The sequence below is a fragment of the Lissotriton helveticus genome, chromosome 9 (assembly GCF_964261635.1).
Source record: "Lissotriton helveticus chromosome 9, aLisHel1.1, whole genome shotgun sequence".
Lineage (NCBI taxonomy): Eukaryota > Metazoa > Chordata > Amphibia > Caudata > Salamandridae > Lissotriton > Lissotriton helveticus.
The window spans coordinates 793,352,704-793,375,575 of record NC_136070.1 but is presented as its reverse complement, the minus strand read 5'-3'; the positions used below and the strand labels follow the sequence as shown (position 1 = coordinate 793,375,575).

The window sequence follows — 22,872 nt, the reverse complement described above, 5'->3', positions numbered from 1 at the left end:
CCTTCCACTGGGTGCGCGTATATAGGGCTAGGGTTGCTCCCTTGTCAGGGTCCTAGTTTGGACACAAACTAGTCAGTTCACTTCCAAGCTCTGCGCTTCGGGCGTAGAAAGCGTGAAAAGTAACTGATGTCTTTGTGCCTGGGTGGCGCCTATATAGGTGACTGCGATTTTGCATCTGGTGCCGCCACACGGAACAAAACTAAGCCACTTCAGCAGGGTTACTGCTCACGCCAAGGTTTCTAGATACAGGGTGATGCCTGGGAAATATAAAGGTAAGGAATCTACAGCTAAATATTGTCTCTACCAGATAATGTGTTACCGAAGTTGTTCTTATGTGCACATGCAACTTAATTCTTTCTCTCTTTGCTCGTCCTCAGATGGCATTTCGCTACCTTTCCTGGATCCTCTATCCACTACTCGGCTGCTATGCAGTGTACAGCCTGCTTTACGTGGAGCACAAGAGCTGGTATTCGTGGGTTCTCAGCATGCTCTATGGCTTTCTACTTACATTTGGTGAGTATTGCAGAGGGGAGTTTGGCAGGATAGTGGTTTCATGTTTCCCTTTTCTGCTGTTTCTGTAAACTATGGATTGCTACCAGATTTTCACGATAGGCACCCTGACTATCATTTCCAGTGATCCTCATATTTAAGCCAGTTGACTGATCAAGATTCTAACAATGAGCTAAGGACTGTAGACGGATACAATCAGAGCTAGAGGATCAGCATCTTGACTTGGTGACATATGAACATGCTAAAAACGTTCCAGAGCCTGCAGTCAGTGTATTCGGTGACTGGGATTTGGGATTTTTCACTTTTGACTACCTGTTTTAGGACTTTTTCTGTGTGGGAGTCTCGCTACCTGAGATCACTCATGGTAAGTACACAGTAATTGAACTGAGCGTATTTACAGCCAGTGTCTTCTGTTTAAGATGAGCCTTCTGCAGCTAGTGTAAGGTCCCCTGAACACACGTGTGAGACAGCCATTGTGCTCAGCCTGGTAATTGTGCATACGAAGCCTGGCGTAAAAGGGGCTCTGCAGGGATTGCATCTGACTTGGTGGTAGGCCTTGTAATAGTTGGCATTCATAGTAAGGTCAGTAGGGCTTACTGGAAAATGTGTAGGGCTTTCACTGTATTGTACATATAGACAAAATCTACCCTTAAAGTGCAATTTTGATTTAAGTAGGCCTGCACAGTCCAGCAAGTTGTCAAACTGGGGTAAAACATGCTGTTTGAATCTGCAGTTCCCAACACCCTAAATCAACATTTTACGGGACTTCAAGACTTGCATATTTCTCTGGCTCACCTCCTAATCAAATTCCAGGCCTTTGTCAACTCTACTGGGCCAAGTTAATCACTCTGTTCCCTAGCAAAGGGAACAAAGGCCTCCCCACACAAAAGAAGCAATTATTAATGAGTGGCTCTGTTCCTGGAAAGATAGGGAGTGGGACGGAAGATGTGCATCTGATAGTTAGCTTGTCACAATACACCAACTGAACAAAGGAGGAAGCCCACACCTCTGGCATCTTGCCGAAGGATAGAGACAAAAAAAACACCTCAAAGCTGCTCCCACTGCCACCGCCACAGTAGACAGAGTTGCTCCTGCGGTGGGAGCACAATAGGAGATGCTTCCGTGGGGCAGGGGCAGAAATAAAGATGCTGGCTCCTACGCACTGCACCAGAGGTGCACAAATACAGGTATCCAACTGGGGTCTTTGAGGCCCTGGGGTTTCCTCCTGTGGCCCCAACGAGGCCTCTAGCTTACCTAGGGAACCTGCTACTTAGATATTCCTAGCTGATGGAGCAACCTATAAAGCTGTGTAAGGGCCTATTTGAGTATTCTTCCTTGTGGTGGCCCCAAACCTAACAGGGGCGTCCCCAACATTTTGTGCTGGTGTTATGGGGGGGGGGGGGAGGGGCTGCAGGAGGTGCAACAACCCACCAGAAATTATTTAAGAAAACCTAACCCTAAGTCTCCTGGAATCTCAAATTCATGACACTGGGGAGATGCTTGTGGTGGTTTTAATCTCTCTTGGAACTTTAACGTTTGCTCTTGGGCTCTGGAGTATAGGGACCCTTTGTGGATGGTCCTATGGCTACTTATGTGACCTGGAGAGAGTAAATAGGACTCTGATATTCTTATGGTTGCTTTGAATACAAATGCTTTATTAATTTTGTTGATGAATGTTGCAGTGCATATATTTACAATTACTGCATTTTAATATCATTAATGTTCTCATTGATTTTAATGGAGCTATCATGGAGTTCTATTGCTGATGTATATAATTTTGTTTTTTGGTAATAATGTGTGACCGCCTGACAAAGCCATCATGCCTGTTCTATATATTAATGTGGCACCCTGACGAGGCCCGTAGGTTTACCTTTTATATGTCCATGTTGACCCCTTGACAAAGCCAGTAGGCCTGCCTTATAAATGACACCTGCTTGTAGTGTGATGCTCCATCTGGTATAGGTGGAGAGGGGAATTGCGATTACGGGGTTCCACAATCACTAGGGGTGAACTGGGATATGTGGGTGTCACCAAAGTTGTTCCCATTTACCTGATCTACATATTAGTAAATAATGTTGTAGGGAAGTGGATTATTACGCATAGTGGTTGTGAGACCTCACCATATAATAATGTCACAATCTTTATCGAGTCTAGTTAGGTTAGTTTTTTAAGTTAACCCTTAGCTCAGTCCTGGATAGCTGTGGCACAGAGCAGTTAGGCTTAGTCACAGGAACAAGTGTGAAGCATTTCGAAGTACCAAAATAGGTAAGTAAGAAACATGACACAATAAAAATCCAACCTCAATTTATAAAAATGCAAGTATTTTTGTGTTAATTTGGAAACTAGAATGACAAATATATCAAAGGGAACCAGAGATATAATTTTTAAAATATAAGTAAATTCTTTTAAGTTCGAATAAATCTTTGTAATTGGTGCCATAGTTCCTGAGCCAGTGGGCTAGTATGACTACTAATCCCCGATCTGACTTGCTACAACAGGCTGGGAGCCAGTCATAGGGACCCCTTATGTCTAGGGAGACAGTTACCTGTCGGGTCCAGCAGTCTCAAGGTCCTCCCCGAAGTTTTATCCAGGATTGCAGTTCTGATGCACGGTTCTGCTAAGTTGCTGGGATTGCTGGAACTCTGGAAGAGGTGCAGGAGTGTTCATGGGGCCTTGCCAGGGTCCACGAACCTTAGGAGTCCTCTCTGGCGGCAGGACTGTATCTTTCAAGATGCCCCAGTGGAGTAAAGTGCAGGTTCAATTACCATCGGTTGACTGGTCTCCAGTTACAGCAGTATTCAGCAGTTGTCCACAGGTGAGTGTCTTTTTCTTGTAGTAGGACCAGGGTCCACTTTGGTGAAGAACACAGATCTTGTGGACACTTTGGCAGCTCAGGACTTAGTCTTCCAAGAGGCACTACGACATCCAGCGACGAGCAGGCAATCCTGGACAGCTGGGCTTTCACAAGTATAGGCTTCCTTCATCTTTTGTGTCCCTGCGGTCTTGGGGCCATTGAAAGTTTTGGAAGGTACCAGAAAAGAAAATCTTTTACAAGACCTATTGCTAAAAGACTGAGTTTTTTTAACAGATGTGGACCTCTGTTAACTAATCAGTTCATTATGTGCATGATGACCTAATACTGTATTCGTGACGCATGCCATAGCATGGTCTTACAAAATTCCCAACACGATGCTTGCGTAGTTATTTGGCTGAGAATCAAAAAACTCACATACATGGCTGGCTTCTCTATCCCCACCAATGTTGTACAATAATGTAGCAGATTGAAAAATTTTAGTTAAATGTTTTCCCCATCTTGTATATCTCTCAATAAAGCCCTGGTACCTGCCCTGTTTTAGTTTTCATATGTGGCCATTTCACATCATAGACTAACAATGGGCTCCAAACTCGATAATGCTTTAGTTGTAGATTATGTTTTTGTGGCGTAAAATCTCTTCTAGTTTTAAGTGTTTGTAGATTATTCCACCTCCCATATGGATGCGAACAAAGGCAGAGTTTTTACTCTGACACTAACTGTAAGCCCACAGTGTAGGTTGACAATACCTCAGTTCTCTTCCAGGGGATCCTCATCAATAGTCCTAAGCACTGAATATTCCCGCCCACGTGCAGGGACCCCGGAAATTATAAAAAAATATATATATATATATATCTGAAAGAGACATGTTTGTGATAGATTCATTACCTTAGAATGTCCCCAGGCGTCAGACTGGATCCAGAAAGTTTTCGCTAGCAGTACCCCTGCGCGTCAGTAGGTGGCGTGGTGCGGCTCCGTCGCTTGCGCCGAGATGACGTCACGGAGACTACTTAGGTGCCACCCATGCGCACTGATGTCAGTTTTTTCTTTTTCCGCGCCAGTAAGCGCAGATCCGGTTAGAGCACGTACCTCAGTCACTTTTTGACTATCTTTTTGAGACTTTTGTCTCCTGTTAGTTTGAGTCTACATGTAGGGATGTCCTTCTCCAGCAGGAAGTCACGGCTCTCTTGGCAAAGGGGGCCATCAAGTGCATTCCTGGACCAGAAGTAGGGAGTGGTTGTTATTCCCACTACTTTCTGGTCCCCAAAAAGGACAAAGGGGGTCGGCGTCCCATCTTGGACCTCCGGAACGTCAACCGCTTCCTCCGGAAGGAGAAGTTCAAGATGTTGACTTTGGCTCAGGTCTTGTCTGCCCTCGATCCAGGAGACTGGATGGTAGCCTTGGACTTGCAGGACGCCTATTTTCATGTTCCCGTCCTGCCCGCCCACCGGCGTTACCTGCGGTTCATGGTAGGCCACGAGCACTTTGTTTACCGTGCTCCCCTTTCGCCTTGCCCCTCAGGTGTTCACGAAAGTGATGGCGGTGGTCGCAGCTCACCTGCACAGATCTGCGGTCTCACTTTCCCCTATCTAGACGACTGGTTGTTGAAGGTGGGCTCGCCCCAAACGGTCATCTCCCACCTCCAGACTACGGCCGACCTCCTGCATTTGCTGGGGTTTTCCATCAATGTACCGAAGTCGCACCTGAGTCCCTCTGAGAAGCTCCAATTCATCGGAGAGGTTCTGGATTCGGCGCAGTTTCGGGTCTATCCGCCGAACAGCGGATCCGGGATATTCAGGCTATGATTCCGATTATTCCAATCATTCAGCCTCTATCCCGTTTTTCAGTCAGGATGACCCTCCGGCTCCTGGGCCTGATGGCCTCCTGCATCCTGCTGATACATCATGCCAGGTGGCATATGCAGGCTCTGCAGTGTGACCTGAAGTTCCAGTGGGCACAGCATCAGGGAAACCTGTCCGACCACTTCCATATCTCGGAGGGCACTGCACGACACTTGCAGTGGTGGCTCACGAACCATGATTGGGTCAATGGCAGATGATTCTCCCTTCCCCAACCAGAGCTCACAGTGGTGACGGATGCGTTCCTCCTGGAATGGGGTGGCCACATGGGAGAGGCGGAGATCAGGGGCCTCTGCTCTCCGGCGGAGTCCCGGCTCCATATCAACCTTCTGGAGCTGCAGGCGATCCGACTTGCTCTGAAAGCCTTCTTTCCCTCTATCCGGGGACAGGTCGTGCAGGTGTTCACAGACAACACCAACGCGATGTGGTATTGCAACAAACAGGGCGGGGTGGGGTCGTGGACCCTATGTCAGGAGGCTCTGCACCTCTGGACATGGCTGGTACATCGGGCATGTCTCTGGTGGTTCAACACCTGGCAGGTTCTCTGAACGCCAGGGCGGACGAAGATGCATGTTTGATCACGAATGGCGTCTGACCTCGGAGAGCCTTGGTTAGATCTATTGGCCACCGAAGAGAACGCGCAATGTCATCAATTCTGCACGTTGGAATTTCCAATGCGGCACTCGCTCGGGGACGCTTTTTGACGCAAGTGGAGTTGTGGTCTGTTGAACGCCTTTCTGCCTATACCACTTACGCCCAGAGTGCTGAAGATCTTCAGGCGCGACCGGACCCAAGTCATTCCTGTGGCTCCGGATTGGGCAAGAAGAGTATGGTATCCAGAGCTACTCAGTCTGGCAATCTGTCCCCCGATCCGAATGCTTCTTTGGGAGGATCTTCTGTCGCAGCAGCAGTGGAAGGTCCTTCACTCAAACCTGTCCAGCCTCCACCTCCATACGTGGCGATTGAGCAGTGACAGTTGAAAGCTTTTGACCTTCCTGACGAAGCCTGTGATGTAACTTGGCAGCCAGGCCTCTCTCCACTAAAACCGTATACACCTGCAGGTGGAATAAGTTTGTGTCATGGTGCACAGCGAAGGCTGTGGATCCCTTTTCTGCCCCTTTTTCAGAAGTTCTTCTGTTCCTCCTTTTTTCTGGCCCAGCAGGGCTATGCTCTGGGCACTATCAAGGGGTACCTTTCTGCCCTTTCCGCCTTCTTAAGGCTACCTGATCAGCCTTCCTTGTTCAAGTCCCCAATTGTAAATAGGTTTTTGAAGGGCATCACACACATGTTCCCTCCTGTTCCATTCGTGATGCCCCAGTGGGATTTGAATATTGTAGTCACTTACCTAATATGTGCTCCCTTTGAGCTGCTCCATAACTGTCCTCTCCGTCTTCTTACCTTGAAGACTGCTTTCCTGGTTGCCATCACCTCTGCCAGGAGAGTGAGTGAGCTCCAGGCTCTTTCTTCTACACCTCCTTTCCTCTCTGTCCATCCGGACAAGGTTGTGTTGCGGACGAGACCCTCTTTCCTGCCCAAGGTTGTCACGGCCTTCCACATCGGGCAGTCCATTACCTTGCCCACCTTCTTTCCGCCTCCGCATCCCTCGAAAGAGGAAGAGAGGCTCCACCGTCTGGACCCAAAACGTGCGCTCTCTTTCTATCTAGATCGCACACGCCAGTTCCGGGTGGATGACCAACTCTTTGTTGGTTACGTGGGCGCTAAGAAGGGAAAGGCGGCGCACAAGCGGACCATCTCGCGGTGGATCATCTTGTGTATCCAGGCGTGTTTCTCCTTGGCTAAGAAGGAGCCCCCTGTTGGACTGAGGGCTCATTCCACTCGGGCCACGGCGACTACCACTGCCGTAGGCCGAGGAGTGCCCTTGCAGGACATTTGCCAGGCAGCTACGTGGGCCTCGCTGCACACGTTTGCAAGACACTACTGCCTGGACAGCCAAGTCCGGAGGGATGGCTTCTTTGGCCATTCCGTCCTCCAGGACTTTCTGGTGTGATTATTGGTTCGCAGACCCACCACCGGGGTTGGTATTGCTGGGGTATCTATTCTAAGGTAAGGAATCTATCACTAACGTGTCTCTTTCAGATGCACAAGTTACTACTTGTGTAACGATATATCTGTAAGAGACATTAGTTAGTGATAGATTCCTTACCGACTCACCCATCCTCCCCGTTCTGCGAACCGATATCTAGGGTTAAGGTCATCCCCTTTCAGAGCCCTAGTTTCATGGCACCAGTGTTGGTTCTATCATGGCTCTGCATATCTGGCGCGGAAAAGCTGTGTATCAGAACTGACGTCAGCGCGCATGGGCGGCGTCTAAGTACTCCGACGACGTCATTCCGGCGCTAACGACGACAGACGCGGAGCCGCGGACGCCGGCGCGCAGGGGTATTGCTACGCAAAAAATTTCCGGATCCAGTCTGACGCCTAGGGATATTCTAAGGTAAGGAATCTATCACTAACTAATGTCTCTTACAGATATATAGTTACACAAGTAGTAACTTGTGCTTTTATTCAAGGAAGTACCAATGCCATGGGTATCTCTACTATTGAGAATACCTTCCTATTATAAGATTGCCTTAAGCAATGGGGAATAACCTCATGAATCTTTGTGTTTGCACCAGTTCACACATTGTCCTCATTTGTAGGCTATTTTATCCCCCACACATTTTGCCTTCTTTCAGCAAGTAAAATTTAGTGGTGAAAAATTCAGGAGGTGCAATTTGTCATCATATCTTGTAAGTCCTGATGTGGCTGGTAGATCCGATTACCGGCTGCTTTGAGTTACTTTCTTCGAAATTGTGGGCCCTTAGTAATTAAGTGCTTGCTGAGGTGTGGTGAGGGCTGCAGGACACAAATTTGATTCCCTCCAACTCCTGTTTTTCACCTTTTTGAGGTTGAGTAATGCATTTTAATTAAACAGATTTATTTTGTATTTGTTATTTACAGTATTCCTGATTTAGAGACTTCATTCCCTTTTTAGGTCTCGCCTAGCGATGCAGCACGAATGTGCTGCCATCGCTTTGAGAGGCATGCAGTATACACTGTAGTGTGGAAGCTCCGCCCACTCTCTGCCCATTGGCTTTTGTCTTAAATGCTGCCTTCTGATTGGTTTGAGGCTTGTTAGTCCCTCCTCAGTCATCATTTTTATCATTCCACGGCTACTGCCCCCTTTACTCCTAACACTATTTTCTTCCCTGTCTCCCCCAGCCCCCTCCCTCATTCTGAGACTTCTCGCCCCCGCCCCTACCGTTCGTGTCTACTTGGGTCTTCAATGCAATAGGACTCGTGTAAATCGGGACATGCTTTGTTTACATTTAGCGCGCCGTGCCACTGGTCCGACTCCTTGTTGCTGTCTCAAGCCGTGGGGGAGGCTGGCCAGTTATCATAAATAAAGGAGCCGGGAGGGCAGCCTATTGTTTAGCACCTTTGCCACCGTGCCCCTCCATTGCAGTCAAAGAACGCCCCTGCTGAGAGACCGGAGGCAAGAGTCGACCTCTGAACAATCAGCCAGTGCCGCCTGTCCGCTGAGGCAGCCGTGACCCAAAACGCCTGCCCCGTAAATCCTCACGTTTAGTAACACTTCGTGGTGATCACGAGAAACACAAATACTTCCCACGCTGAATCAAAACAAAGAAAGCATTCAATCAGACATTCTACGTGGATGCAAACCATGAAAGTATTCACTACGGCACCGCCCACAAGGACAGGAAACACTATATAAATGTTGCAAAACAATACAAATGAGTGGCAAGACCTCCCTCGTCTTGGTTTCTCGCACCTCTCGTTCACTCGCTCTTACTCACATCCCTCATCTTTCTCTTTTTAATCTATTGTAAGTTGGTAATGTTTAAAGACCGCGTAAGAGTTCCAGTCAACAATGCAAATGCTGTAGTCAAAATGGAACTTTGTGGAAGTGATTCACCAGTAGAAATTGCCTTTGCACACATTTTTCCGAGCATAAAGGGAAATCAATCAATCAATCATAGCATTTATATAGCGCGCTACTCACCCGGAGGGTCTCAAGGCGCTTGGGGTGGGGGGGTCCGCTACTGCTCGAACAGCCAGGTCTTGAGCTGCTTCCTGAAGGCGAGGTGGTCTTGAGTCAGGCGGAGGTGGGTCGGGAGGGAGTTCCACGTCTTGGCGGCGAGGTAGGAGAAGGATCTTCCTCCTGTGGTGGCTCTTCGGATGCGGGGGACGGCGGCGACGGCGTGGTTGGTTGATCGAAGCTGGCGTGTGGGAGTGTAGAAGTTGAGGCGGCTGTTGAGGTATCTTGGTCCTTGGTTGTGTAGGGCTTTGTGTGCGTGGGTGAGGAGTCGGAACGTGATTCTCTTGTTGACCGGGAGCCAGTGCAGGTCTCTCAGGTGTCTGGAGATGTGGTTGTGTCGGGGGATGTCCAGGATGAGTCTTGCAGAGGCGTTCTGGATTCGCTGGAGTCTCTTCTGGAGTCTGGCAGTGGTTCCGGCGTAGAGGGAGTTGCCGTAGTCCAGTCGGCTGGTGACGAGGGCCTGGGTGACCATCTTCCTGGTCTCGGTGGGGATCCACCGGAAGATCTTACGTAGCATGCGCAGGATGTTGAAGCATGACGAGGAGACGGCGTTGACTTGTCTGGTCATGAAGAGGGAGGAGTCCAGGATGAAGCCCTGGTTGCGTGCGTGGTCTGTTGGTTTGGGTGCGCTGCCCAGGGCGGGGGGGCCACCAGGAGTCGTCCCAGGCGGAGGGCGAAGATCCCAGGATGAGGACTTCCGTCTTGTCTGAGTTCAGTTTCAGGCGGCTGTTCTTAATCCACTCGGCTACGTCTTTCATCCCTTCGTGTAGGCTGGTTCTGGCGGTGGTGGGGTCGTTGGTGAGGGAGAGGATCAGCTGGGTGTCGTCGGCGTAAGAGATGATGTTGTTGTGCTGGCGTGCAATGGCCGCGAGGGGGCTTATGTAGACATTGAAGAGGGTGGGGCTGAGCGAGGAGCCTTGAGGAACGCCGCAGATGACATTGGTGGCTTCTGATCTGAAGGGGGGGAGGCGGACTCTCTGAGTCCTTCCGGCGAGGAAGGAGATGATCCAGTCTAGTGCCTTATCTTCGATTCCGACGTTGCTGAGGCGTTGCTCTAGGGTGCGGTGGCAGACAGTGTCGAAAGCCGCGGAAAGGTCCAGGAGGATGAGGGCCGCTGTTTCCCCGTTGTCGAGCAGGGCTCGGATGTCGTCGGTGGCTGCGATGAGGGCGGTCTCGGTGCCTGTGGTTAGCCCGGAAGCCGGACTGCGAGTGGTCGAGGGATCCATTCGTCTCGAGGAAGGCGGCCAGCTGCTTGTTGACGGTCTTCTCGATGACTTTGGCTGGAAACGGGAGGAGCGAGATGGGGCGGTAGTTTTTGAGTTCGGTGGGGTCCGCTGATGGTTTTTTTTCAGTAGAGCACTGAGTTCGGCATGCTTCCAGCTCTCCGGGAAGGTTGCTGTGTCGAAGGAGGTGTTGAGGACGTCCCGCAGGTGGGGTGCGATGACGGAGTCGGCCTTGTTGAAGACGTGGTGAGGGCAGGGGTCGGTTGGAGATCCGGAGTGGATGGAGTTCATCGTGCGTAGGGTTTCCTCGGTGTTGATCGGGGTCCAGGCGCGGAGGGTGGTGGGGGGGGTGCAGGTGCTGTCGTGGGGTGCGTCGGCTCTGTGCTGAAGCTGTTGTGTATGTCCGCGATCTTGTTGTGGAAGTAGGAGGCGAGGGAGTTGCAGAGGTCTTGTGATGGGGTGATGTTGTTGTTTCCGGCGCTGGGGTTGGAGAGCTCCTTGACGATGTTGAAGAGTTCCTTGCTGTTGTGCGCGTTGTTGTCCAGTCGTTCTTTGAATGCGGTTTTCTTGGTGGTGTGGATCAGTTGGTGGTGTTTTCGGGTTGCGAGCTTGAGGGCGGTCATGTTGTCTGGTGTAGGGTCTCTGCGCCAGGTTCGCTCGAGGGCCCGGCAGTTCTTCTTGGAGCTCTTGAGTTCGTCGTTGAACCAGGGTGCTTTCTTGCTGCCGGGTCTGCTGGGCGGGGTCCTCAGTGGGGCGAGGTCGTCTGCGCAGTTGTTGATCCACTTCGTGAGGTTGTTGGCGGCCTGGCTGGGGTTCGCTGAGCTTGCGGGAGGGTCCTGGCTCAGGGAGGCGGCGAGCTGGTCGGCAGTGACCTTGTTCCATTTTCTGTGTGCAACCTGTTGCTGGTGGTGGTGTATCGTGTTCTTTTTGTAGCTGAAGTGGACGCAGCTGTGGTCCGTCCAGTGGAGTCTGGTGGCGTGGCTGAAGGAGACGTCTTTGCTGGAGGAGAAGACGGGGTCGAGGGTGTGTCCGGCGTAGTGGGTGGGGGTGGTTACCAGCTGCTTGAGGCCGAGGGTGGCGAGGTTGTCCAGCAGGGTGGTGGTGTTGCGGTCGTTGTTGTTCTCCAGGTGGGGAAGTTGAGGTCCCCGAGGAGGATGTAGTCAGCGGAGGGGAGAGCGTGCGGGCTAATGAAGTCGGCGATGTCTTCGCTGAATTGTGTGCGTGGTCCCGGGGGTCTGTAGATGAGGGTGCCTCTGAGGGTGGTCTTGGGGTCGGTGTGGATCTGGAAGTGCAGGTGTTCGGCGGCTGTGAGGGTGTCGTCGGAGTTGCTCGTGATGCGGATGGTGTTCCTGTGAATTATGGCGATGCCTCCTCCGGTCTGGTAGACGCGGTCCCTCCTGATGATCTTATACCCGTCCGGGATGGCGATGGCGATGTCAGGGGCTGAGGAGACGTTCATCCAGGTTTCCGTGATGAAGGCGACGTCTGGTGATGTTGTGTCGAGGAGGTTCCAGAGCTCGACGGCGTGTCTGTGGACGGAGCGGGTGTTGATCAGGATGCACTTCAGGTGGTTGCTGTTGGTTCTCGGCTTGGTGGGTGCGGGTGCGGTGCCGGTCCCGAAGCAGGAGAACTTGCAGGAGTGGCAGCTGAAGGGTCAGTGGGTGCGCCTCGGGGCGGCTTGGTAGCAGCCAGGGATCCCGCCGGTGTTGAGTGCGAAGAGGTCGGTGGCGTCGTAGGTCAGTCGGGTCTTCTTTCGTCGATGTGGGCCAGGGGTCCTGGCCCTGGGCGCGGTCCAGGCGCGGACGGTGCGCAGACGGGCTTACCTTTGGCGCGCCTTCGGCGCACAATCGGCGCGCCCGTTGCGCGTGCATGCTGCGCGTACGCCCGGTCGCCATTTATGGCCAAGTGGGAGGGAGGGAGGAGCAGCTGGGAGGCGGGCGCGGGGAGGGTACAGAAGGAAAAGGGGGCGTGGCCGCACACAGGCGGCGGGGAGCGGGGCGGGGGGCACAGGGGGAGAGAGGGAAACTGCACAGCGCAACAGTATGGGATACAATATGGGATCAGGCAAACTGACAACGATATGGGGACAGTACAGAAAGATGCACAGAACGAGAAAAAACAAACAGAGTCAATTACAGTTACGTTATGACGGCGGAGGGCGGGGTTGTCAGGGCGGGCTCAGCGAGGCTGAGATCAGCAGCGGAGGGAACGCACACGCTACAGCTGGTGGCCGTGCGGCGCGGGGGTGTCCTGAGGGCAGGTCACACTCACCTGCGCCGCACGGTCGCCATTTATGGCCAAGTGGGAGGGAGGGAGGAGCAGCTGGGAGGCGGGCGCGGGGAGGGTACAGAAGGAAAAGGGGGCGTGGCCGCACGCAGGCGGCGGGAAGCGGGGCGGGGGGCACAGGGGGATAGAGGGAAACTGCACAGCGCAACAGTATGGGACACAATATGGGATCAGGCAAACTGACAACGATATGGGGACAGTACAGAAAGATGCACAGAACGAGAAAAAACAAACAGTCAATTACAGTTACGTTATGACGGCGGAGGGCGGGGTTGTCAGGGCGGGCTCAGCGAGGCTGAGATCAGCAGCGGAGGGAACGCACACGCTACAGCTGGTGGCCGTGCGGCGCGGGGGTGTCCTGAGGGCAGGTCACACTCACCTGCGCCGCACGGTCGCCATTTATGGCCAAGTGGGAGGGAGGGAGGAGCAGCTGGGAGGTGTGGCGCGGGGAGGGTACAGAAGGAAAAGGGGGCGTGGCCGCACGCAGGCGGCGGGGAGCGGGGCGGGGGGCACAGGGGGAGAGAGGGAAACTGCACAGCGCAACAGTATGGGACACAATATGGGATCAGGCAAACTGACAACGATATGGGGACAGTACAGAAAGATGCACAGAACGAGAAAAAACAAACAGAGTCAATTACAGTTACGTTACGACGGCGGAGGGCGGGGTTGTCAGGGCGGGCTCAGCGAGGCTGAGATCCGCAGCGGAGGGAACGCACACGCTACAGCTGGTGGCCGTGCGGCGCGGGGGTGTCCTGAGGAAATCCTACTTCCAAACCTTCATGCCCCTGACGCCCAACCTATAATGACGCTGAATAGGCCGACCTTACAGTCCAGCTAAAAGAGTAGCTTTGCCGCCCACACCACTGCGTGAATACATGAGGGAAATGTACTGAGTTGTTTTGTCTCCTTTTTTCTCTCTCTGCTGGGCTTGCTTTTTGTCAATTGTGATGAGTAACTTGGGAGATGGAGTGGCCTTGCACATTTGCATGCACGTTTATTTAAAAGCCACCCTCTCAATCTGCTTTAAGAGCTCTGGGGAGTGACTCTACGCGGTTATTCAATGGGCAAAGTGGGGTTCTCATGCGTAGGCAGATTTGCAGGTAGCACTCTGGGCGCATATGATATCAACAAGCATTTGCAATGCAACACTTTCACTTTCTAAGCAGCCGCAAAATCGAGCCGGTGCTGTTTGTGTCTTCAATGCAATAGGACTCTTGTAAATCACGACGTGTTTTGTTTACGTTTAGCGCGCTGTGCAACTGGTCCGACTCCCTGTCGATGTCTCAAGCCGTGGGGAGGCTTGCCAGTTATCGTCGATAACGAAGGAGCTGGGAGGGCAGCCTATTGTTTAGCTCCTTTGCCACCACGCCCCACCATTGCAGTCCAAGGACGCCCCTGCTGAGAGACCGGAGGCAAAAGAGTCGACCTCCGAACAATCAGCCAGTGCCGCCGGTCTGCTGAGGCAGCCGTGACCAAAAATGCCTGCCCCGAAAATCCTCACATGTTTAGTAACTCGAGGACTGGCTGCAGGAGAGGTTAGGGTGGTGGATTGACTTGGATGCCATCTTGCAAAAAGCATATTATGCCTCAGAGTAAAGTTGATTGATTGAAACATAGATTAGAAATATGATGGAATTGAGACAATTATGTGAAAAAGAATCACCAGGAGAGGAGGCTTTGCCTCTGCCCACATCTTGGGAGCCAAAAGTACATGTTTTGATTGAACATAAGGTTTGAGGCATGTGGGCTGCTGAATTCATATCTTGTGCATAGATTGCCGCCTAGTGTTGTGTCCGGATGATTGCACATTGTTGTCCTGGAAGAGTCTTCGAAGTATCACGAGATAGGTGGCTCCTCCCCTGGACTACAGTGCGCATGGGCATCGACTCCATCCCCAGATTGTTTTTTTCCGCCATTTGGTTCGGATGCATATTTGATCACTCAAGTTCGGAATCAATAGAGAACTTTCTTTTTGGCCAGACAGCCTTTCCTATATCGTCGGTATTGTCTTGCGTTCGGTGCCCAGTTCTGTTCCAGCTCAGTTCCCGAGTCGGACATCCAGAGGAGTCGCGTGGCTCTTCGGCGCTGAAGGCCCGATCGACGCCAGAGACCTTATTCGACGAAACATCATGGAACAGAGCCCGTTCAAAAGGTGCCCCGTGTGCACTCGAAGTATCCTCACATAGACGTCCACCCGGTGTGCAACAAGTGCCTGTCGTCGGATCACGATGAAGCCAACTGTATGGCTTGTTCTCGTTTCCGCTCCAAGAAGACGATTCGACTTCGGCGCCCCAGGAGGCCCAGCAGACGGCACCTGACCCGGTGAACATTTTCGATACCGAGGGAGAAGAGGCAGACGAGCAGGAAGTTCAAGAGCCGATGTCCACTCCGGCAGCGGAGGTCGACTACAGCTATGACGCTGATGTTGAAATGCTCGATACTGAAGAAGTCGTCGACGAGGTAGGAGACGACGATGAGGCCTATGGGGCCATGGAAGATAGCTCAAGCGAGGAGCTATGCCCAAACGTTCAAACTATTCATAAGGCTCAGGTCGAGGGATCGCCACATGGCCTTACCCAAGATCTTACACTAAGTTCTACAGCCTCGCCTCCAGGCCCGGCTTCGGACACTTCTAAGGAGCCACAAGTGGTGAAATCGAAAGAGAAAGCATCGGTGTCTACGCAACTGAAAGCACTTTAGGCGCCATCGAAATCGAAAGTGCGTGTTGCTTTGGTCGGCTCGAAGTTCTCTGGCCTATCGGCGCCGACAAAGCCTAAAAGTGTTATCAACCCGGTGGGGTCGCTGAAGGGTGTCGAGCCGAAGACTGGGACGCCAAAAACACTGGTCAAGGTCGTCGACCCGAAGAAATCGGCAACAAGGACCGTCGACACAGACAAAGGACTCGGAACTCCAAGAGTTGTCGATCGTGCGCGTCGGCCGGACCAGGCCAAAAGCAGTACAGCCCTCGACTCCGCGCCCGGCGGTGGCTCGAAGGATCCAGTCGAGTCAACGCAGCCGTCCGCCTCCTTCTCGAAGCAGGTGTCGGACTCGTTGAAACGCATTAAGGAGAAGGCTTCCGCTGTCGGTCCAAAAGATACTTCCACGCCGAAGCCTGCCACCAAACCTCAAAAGTCGCCGGCGCCCATTCAGTTTACGCTGCCACCGAAGGTGGTGCCGAAGGCCTTCGCCACGAAGACGGCCGTCGAGGGGTCTATAAAGGTGTCCACGGCGCAAAAGCATACACCTGCGGTTGTGGGCGCAAAGCATCGACAACCCCCGCTTGAAGAGCAGTCGGAACACTTTATCGACGCCGACACGGGGAAACTTTCTATTTACAAACGAAAGATCGCCCCGGCACAGCCTATGGAGTCGTACACAATTCCATTGAAGAAGAAGAAGGATTCCACGACTTCACCCGTTATCGTCGAACTGATAGCTCCACGTGGCCAGGACACTGCTCCTATCTCGCCCAATGTGGAGGCTGGGGAAGGTGACTATGACGAGTACAACTACCCTGCAGACACTGATCCTGAAGATCATCATGACACGTGGGCAGATGCTGCTGACCCAGGAGATCCACAATCTTCCCCAGACGCTCAGGTGTATACCGTAAAAACATCGCCTACTGAGGACTCGGCGGCGTTTAATGTGCTTATTGAGAGGGCAGCCAAAAATCACGATGTCCAGCTCCATGCTGACCCTATTGAAGTGGACTTTTTGTTTGATACCTTTTCCACCTCGGAGAGGACTGTAAAAACTCTGCCAATGCTAAAGGGTGTCTTAAAACATGCCGGAGACATTTTTAAAGAGCCCACAAGAGCCAGGGTTATAAACCCCAGGATTGAGAAGAAGTACAAGCCGGCGCCTGGGGACCCTACCTACATCAGGGGCCAGTTACCGTTGGACTCTCTGGTTGTTTCCAATGCCCGGAAGAGGGCAAACTCACAAACTACTGGTGATGCTCCTCCCCCTGACAAGTAATCTAAAGTGCTAGAAGCATCAGGGAAAAGGGTGGCGGCTCAAGCGGCCAATATCTGGCGCATTTCTAACACTCAGGCACTCTTAGCCAGATATGACAGGGCCCATTACGATACACTTGAGACCCTGTTACTACACTTGCCAGATGAATATAAGGAGGCAGCAGAGATGCTCATACAGGAAGGAAAGCTCATCTCAAATACTTCTATTAAGTGTGCACTGGACGCGGCAGACACCGCGGCCAGGGCCATTAATACCAGTGTGATGTTACGGCAACAAGCCTGGCTGAGAATCTCCGGGTTCAAGCCGGAGATAAAAACCACCATCCTAAATCAGCCTGTAAACCCTGATCACTTATTTGGACCTGAGGTGGACACCACCCTAGAGAAAATCAAAAAGGACACGGAAACTGCGAAGTCTATGGGGGCTCTCCAGTCGCAGCAGTTCAGGAGTGGTTCTTTTCGTCGCTCAGGCAATAGAGGTGTTTCCAGAGGCCAGCTGTCCCAGCAAACACAGTTCAATAAAGGTGGCGCGCAAACCACGTACACCAAACAAAGTAGAGGTGGCTATCGCGGAAACAGCGCCAAAGGCAGAGGTCGTGGAAACAACAACTCCTGATCCTCCGCCGCCAACAAACAGTGACGCCTTGTCACTGCCCCCGACCATACCACACCGGTCGGGGGGAGACTCCAACAGTTCCTGCCGGTCTGGAAATCCATCACCACAGACAGGTGGGTCATAAAGCTTATCCAGTACGGTTATTATCTGGAGTTAACATCCACTCCACCCAACATACCCCCAAAACACCGTCCTATGTCCGCGGAGCATTTGCACTTATTGCAGCAGGAGGTACTCGTCATGCTGCAAAAAGGGGCGATAGAACTCGTGCCGGTGGAAGAAAGAGGCACGGGAGTGTACTGCCTGTACTTCTTCATCCCAAAAAAGGACGGGTCCCTCAGACCCATACTGGACCTCAGACCCCTAAACCAATTCATTCTGTCGGAACACTTTCACATGCTAACACTGCAGCAGGTTCTACCGTTGCTCAATGAGGGAGATTTCCTCGCAGCATTAGATCTAAAGGATGCATATTTTCACATTCCGCTACATCCGTCACACAGAAAATACCTCCGATTCACCATTCAAAATCAGCATTACCAATTCAAAGTCCTCCCTTTCGGAGTGACGACAGCGCCCAGGGTGTTCACAAAATGCCTGGCGACGGTGGCTGCACACCTACGGAGACAGAACGTTCACGTCTACCCTTATCTGGACGATTGGCTTGTCCAAGCAAAGTCGGCCCAGCAGTGCGCCACCAGCATGTCCCAAACCATTCACCTTCTACACGATCTGGGATTCTCACTAAATTACCCAAAATCACACCTTCAGCCCGCCCACGTATGGCAGTATCTGGGCGCGACCATAGACACTCTGGCAGCCAAAGCACAGCCAAATTCAGTGAGGATCAACAGCATTCAATTGCTGATCCAGAAATTCAGACCGCAACACTCGCTTCCGGCACGGGTGTTCATGCAGTTGATAGGGTTGATGGCCTCCTGCATCTTCATAGTCCCGCATGCGAGACTACATATGCGTCCGCTTCAGGAGTGCTTAGCACATCAGTGGACTCAGGCTCACGGACAGTTGAAAGACCTAGTGTTGGTCACCGGTCGTGCATACAACTCTCTGCATTGGTGGAATCCACACAACCTTTGCAAGGGACGACCGTTCCAGGAGCCTGTGCCACAGATCATCCTAACCACGGACGCATCTCTCCACGGTTGGGGAGCTCATGTACTACACTACACAGTGCAGGCACTATGGACAACGCAGCTAAAGAAGATGCACATCAACCTCCTAGAGCTGATGGCGATCTTCCTGGCAATAAAAGCATTCAAAGTACATCTGTGCAACAAGGTCGTGTTGATCCGGACGGACAACATAACGGCCATGTACTACATTCAGAAGCAGGGAGGTACACACTCTCCACAGTTGTCTCATCTGGCTCAGAGCATGTGGAAGTGGGCCATTCAAAGGAACATCTTCCTCATTGCGGAACACCTCCCAGGCAAAGACAATCAGATGGCGGACCTGCTCAGCAGGTACAGCCACCAAGTGCACGAGTGGGAGATACATCCATCGGTACTCCACCCGTACTTCCAGCAGTGGGGTCATCCAGAGATAGACCTGTTTGCCACAAAGGAAAACGCCAAATGCCAAAGCTTTGCCGCCAGGTTCCCACACCCACAGTCGCAGGGCAATGCGATATGGATGAACTGGTCAGGCAAATTTGCGTACGCTTTTCCCCCAGCACCTCTAATACCGCTGGTGGCACGCAAGCTAAAGCAACACTCGATGACGCTCATCCTAGTTGCTCCAACGTGGGCACGCCAACCATGGTACACCACGTTTCTAGAACTTTCCGTGGTACCGCATCAACGGCTGCGCCTCACTCCCAGGCTTTTGACGCAGAACCATGGCGACATTCAGCACCCAGATCCGCAACAGCTGAACCTGGCGATCTGGCTCCTGAGGTCTTAGAATTTGGCTACCTCAACTTGCCTCCCGCCTGCATGGATATCATACGGGAAGCAAGAAAGCCCACTACCAGAGCATGCTATGCGGCAAAATGGAAGCGGTTTGTCATTTATTGTGCAGACCACAACATCAACCCGCTAGACGCGTCTACGCACAACATCATTTGTTATCTGTTACATCTTAACAAATGCAATCTGGCCTATGCTTCCATTCGGATTCATTTGTCCGCCATAGCGGCTTATCTACAAAACAGGCAGCATCTCTCACTTTTCAGAGTACCTGCCATTAAAGCCTTTCTGGAAGGACTCAAACGAGTCATTCCTCCACGGACCCCACCATCTCCTGAATGGAACCTTAATGTGGTCCTCACCCGACTGATGGGTCCACCTTTTGAGCCTCTACATTCATGTGAGATTCAGTTCTTGACGTGGAAAGTGGCTTTCCTGATAGTGATTACATCACTGTGGCGAGTTAGTGAACTCCAGGCACTAACTATCCAAGAGCCATTCATACAGATTAACTCCAATCGGGTGGTGCTGCGCACTAACCCTAAATTTCTTCCAAAGGTGGTTTCACAGTTCCATATCAATCAGACTATTGAACTGCCTGTGTTCTTCCAAAATCCTGAGTCAGTGGCGGAGAGAATGCTCCACACTCTTGACGTCAAAAGAGCTTTGATGTAATACATTGATAGAACTAAAGATTTTAGGAAGACGAAACAACTCTTTGTTGCTTTTTCAGCACAACACAAAAACAACCCCATTTCCAAAGCGGGTATAGCCAGGTGGATCGTTAAGTGTATTCAAATTTGCTATCAAAAAGCAAAGCGCACTTTATCGGTCCCCCCAAGGGCCCACTCAACCCGTAAGTTGGGGGCCTCCATGGCTTTCCTTGGAAATATTCCTTTAGAAGACATTTGTAGAGCAGCCACTTGGTCTACCACACACACATTTACAAAACACTACTGTGTGGATGTGCACTCCAAACAGCAGGCAGCTGTAGGGCAGGCTGTTCTTAAAACACTTTTTCAGACTGCTGCAGCTGGCACAGGCGGCCGCGGCTAATGGAGGTACTGCTATGTATTCTATGCACAAGATATGAATTCAGCAGCCCACATGCCTCAAACCGAATATGCTACTTACCAGTATGCATCTGTTCTTGGCGTGTAGGGCTGCTGACATTCATATCGCCTGCCCGCCCTCCTCCCCGGCGCCTCCTGCGGCTGCAGCACTTGCAATTACTCTTAGCATGGTCATCTCTCACAGTGTTACACTCCATCTTTGCCACAATGGCTAAAACAATCTGGGGATGGAGTCGATGCCCATGCGCACTGTAGTCCAGGGGAGGAGCTACCTATCTCGTGATACTTCGAAGACTCTTCCAGGACAACAATGTGCAATCATCCGGACCCAACACGAGGCGGCAATCTATGCACAAGATATGAATGTCAGCAGCCCTACATGCCAAGAACAGATGCATACTGGTAAGTAGCATATTCGTTATGTGCTTCCACAAATAAGTGCTTGCCCTCCACAGAGCTGTAATTATTTTGTTTATTTATCCAGTCGCCTGGAATTCAGCTTTCAGTGGCACACACATGACCGCGTATATTAACATGTTTTCGATAACAAAATAATTTATGGTGGTTTTCTCTGGCATCAGCACGGATAGTAGGAGGGCAGTCAACCTACATGGATCTTCAGGTTTTGGCACCCGACCTTTTAACCCTTACTAATACTCTCCTACGATTATTTGCATTCCCATAAATACATATCCATTTCCATGTTATCAACTTGTAATGCTTCACATTGTGATACAACATTCTTCTTTTTTTTTTTTATTCAAGTCATTTTTATTGAAGTAGAAAAACAAAAGGAAAGACAGTACAGTAATTCTTCCATTACATAAATTATTCGATACATCTATTGATAGACATTTACAAAAATGAAATTAATAAAAAGTAAATCAACTCTTGCTTGCATCATCGTAAAACAGATACATACATAACACTCAGTGCGTGGAGGTAGCGGTTTAGGCTCTAGCGGATGACAACAAAGTACTCTCAGATAACACAGGCCAATGTAACAGGATCACATATAGTGCATCAAGGCGGCTCATATTGAAATGAGGATGCATCTAGCGATTTCCACATCTTTCTATTAGACGGACTCCATGAGGCTGCTTGTAGCGCTGGGTTATTGGCACCTCTCAGGAATGATAACCACTCCTGCCAGATTTTGAAGTTTACCTCGCTCGTGCTTTTCCATTTACATAGAATCACTTTACACGCCAGTGTTAGCATTAAGTCCAAAAGCAGGCGGTCTTGATCATTCAATAACTGTGGGTCAAGCGCCCCTAAGATTACATATACGAAGTCCTGTACAGGCCTTATCTTGAATACGTGGTAAATTCAGTCAAATATTTTCCCCCAGTATATACTTAGAGAAGGACAATTGAAAAGCATGTGGGCAAGATCACCCGAGCCTGACTGGCAGTTCCAGCATGTAGGCGAATCCCTCAATTTACATTTGAAGAGCCTATCTGGAGTCCAAAATGCCCTGTTAATTAGCATGTACTTTGTTTGGAATAGGATGGGTGAGACTTTGTGGGTAAGGGCCGTCTTATAAATCACCTCCTAGTCAAAATCTATGCCTGTTAAATTTGGTTCAGCTTCCCATTTCAATTCCACCTTTCTGTGAGCTTTCTTGGGCAAGGGCAATAAAAGTTTATACACCTTAGAAACGAAGTGACCCGCATACATAAGACGTGGAAGATGTGTTATTAACCATGGTGTATAGGGAGAGAAGTTACGTGCAGTTAGTATCGCCTTGATTTTCAAGAAATCATAAAAATCCATCGGAGTGAGGTCATGCTTCCGTTGCAAAGTCGAGAACGGGAGTGGATCTTTCTCTTCGTATAAATCCCCCACCAAGTTAATGCCCTTCTTGGACCATGATTCCCAAAAGAGTCTACTGACATTATGCTTGAGATATGGATTTCTCCATAGGGACATAAAAGATGACTTATCGAATGTAAGCTTAGTTTTATGTGTTTGGTCAAGTCTAAGCAGAGCCCGCCTAGTATTTAGCATTATGTATTTGGAGTGTGGTAAATGCGATAGGTCCATAGTGAGAAGGGTTTCAAGTGGAGCATGGTTCACTAGTGATTCCTCAATATTAATCCATATTGGTTTGTAGATTGGTGATTTAGTTAACCATTGAGCTCCTTGTTTGCAAAGAAAGGTTGTCTGATAGTTCCTGAACGAAGGCAGACCCAGGCCTCCTTTGTCTTTGGCTAATTGCAATTTCTTTAATGATACCCTGGCTTTCTTACCCCGCCACAGGAAACTACCAAACAGCTGATCTACCTTAGTGACAAAGTTGTTCGAGAACGTCATAGGGAGCATGCTGGCCAGATAGTTAACCAACGGAGTAGACATCATTTTAAGCGTCTCCGCTCTACCCCACCAGGAGAGGAATTTTGGAGACCACCCTTCGAGTAGTGTGGATATCTTTTTAAGAGTCAGTTCTTCGTTTATTTTCAGGGTGGAGATCAAATCTTTATCAAAGTCTAACCCCAGATATTTAAAACACTTAGGCTGCC

At 50.7% G+C, this 22,872-nt stretch overlaps 1 protein-coding gene across 1 annotated transcript in view; it reads left to right on the top strand.

The window, feature by feature from the left end:
• CLPTM1 (CLPTM1 regulator of GABA type A receptor forward trafficking) overlaps nucleotides 1-22,872 on the top strand; it is a 423,589-nt gene that overhangs the window by 356,749 nt on the left and 43,968 nt on the right. Inside the window, exon 12 of the mRNA XM_078660927.1 lies at nucleotides 378-513. Within this exon, the coding sequence (XP_078517053.1) occupies nucleotides 378-513 (136 nt within the window). The remainder of the gene's footprint in view (nucleotides 1-377; nucleotides 514-22,872) is intronic.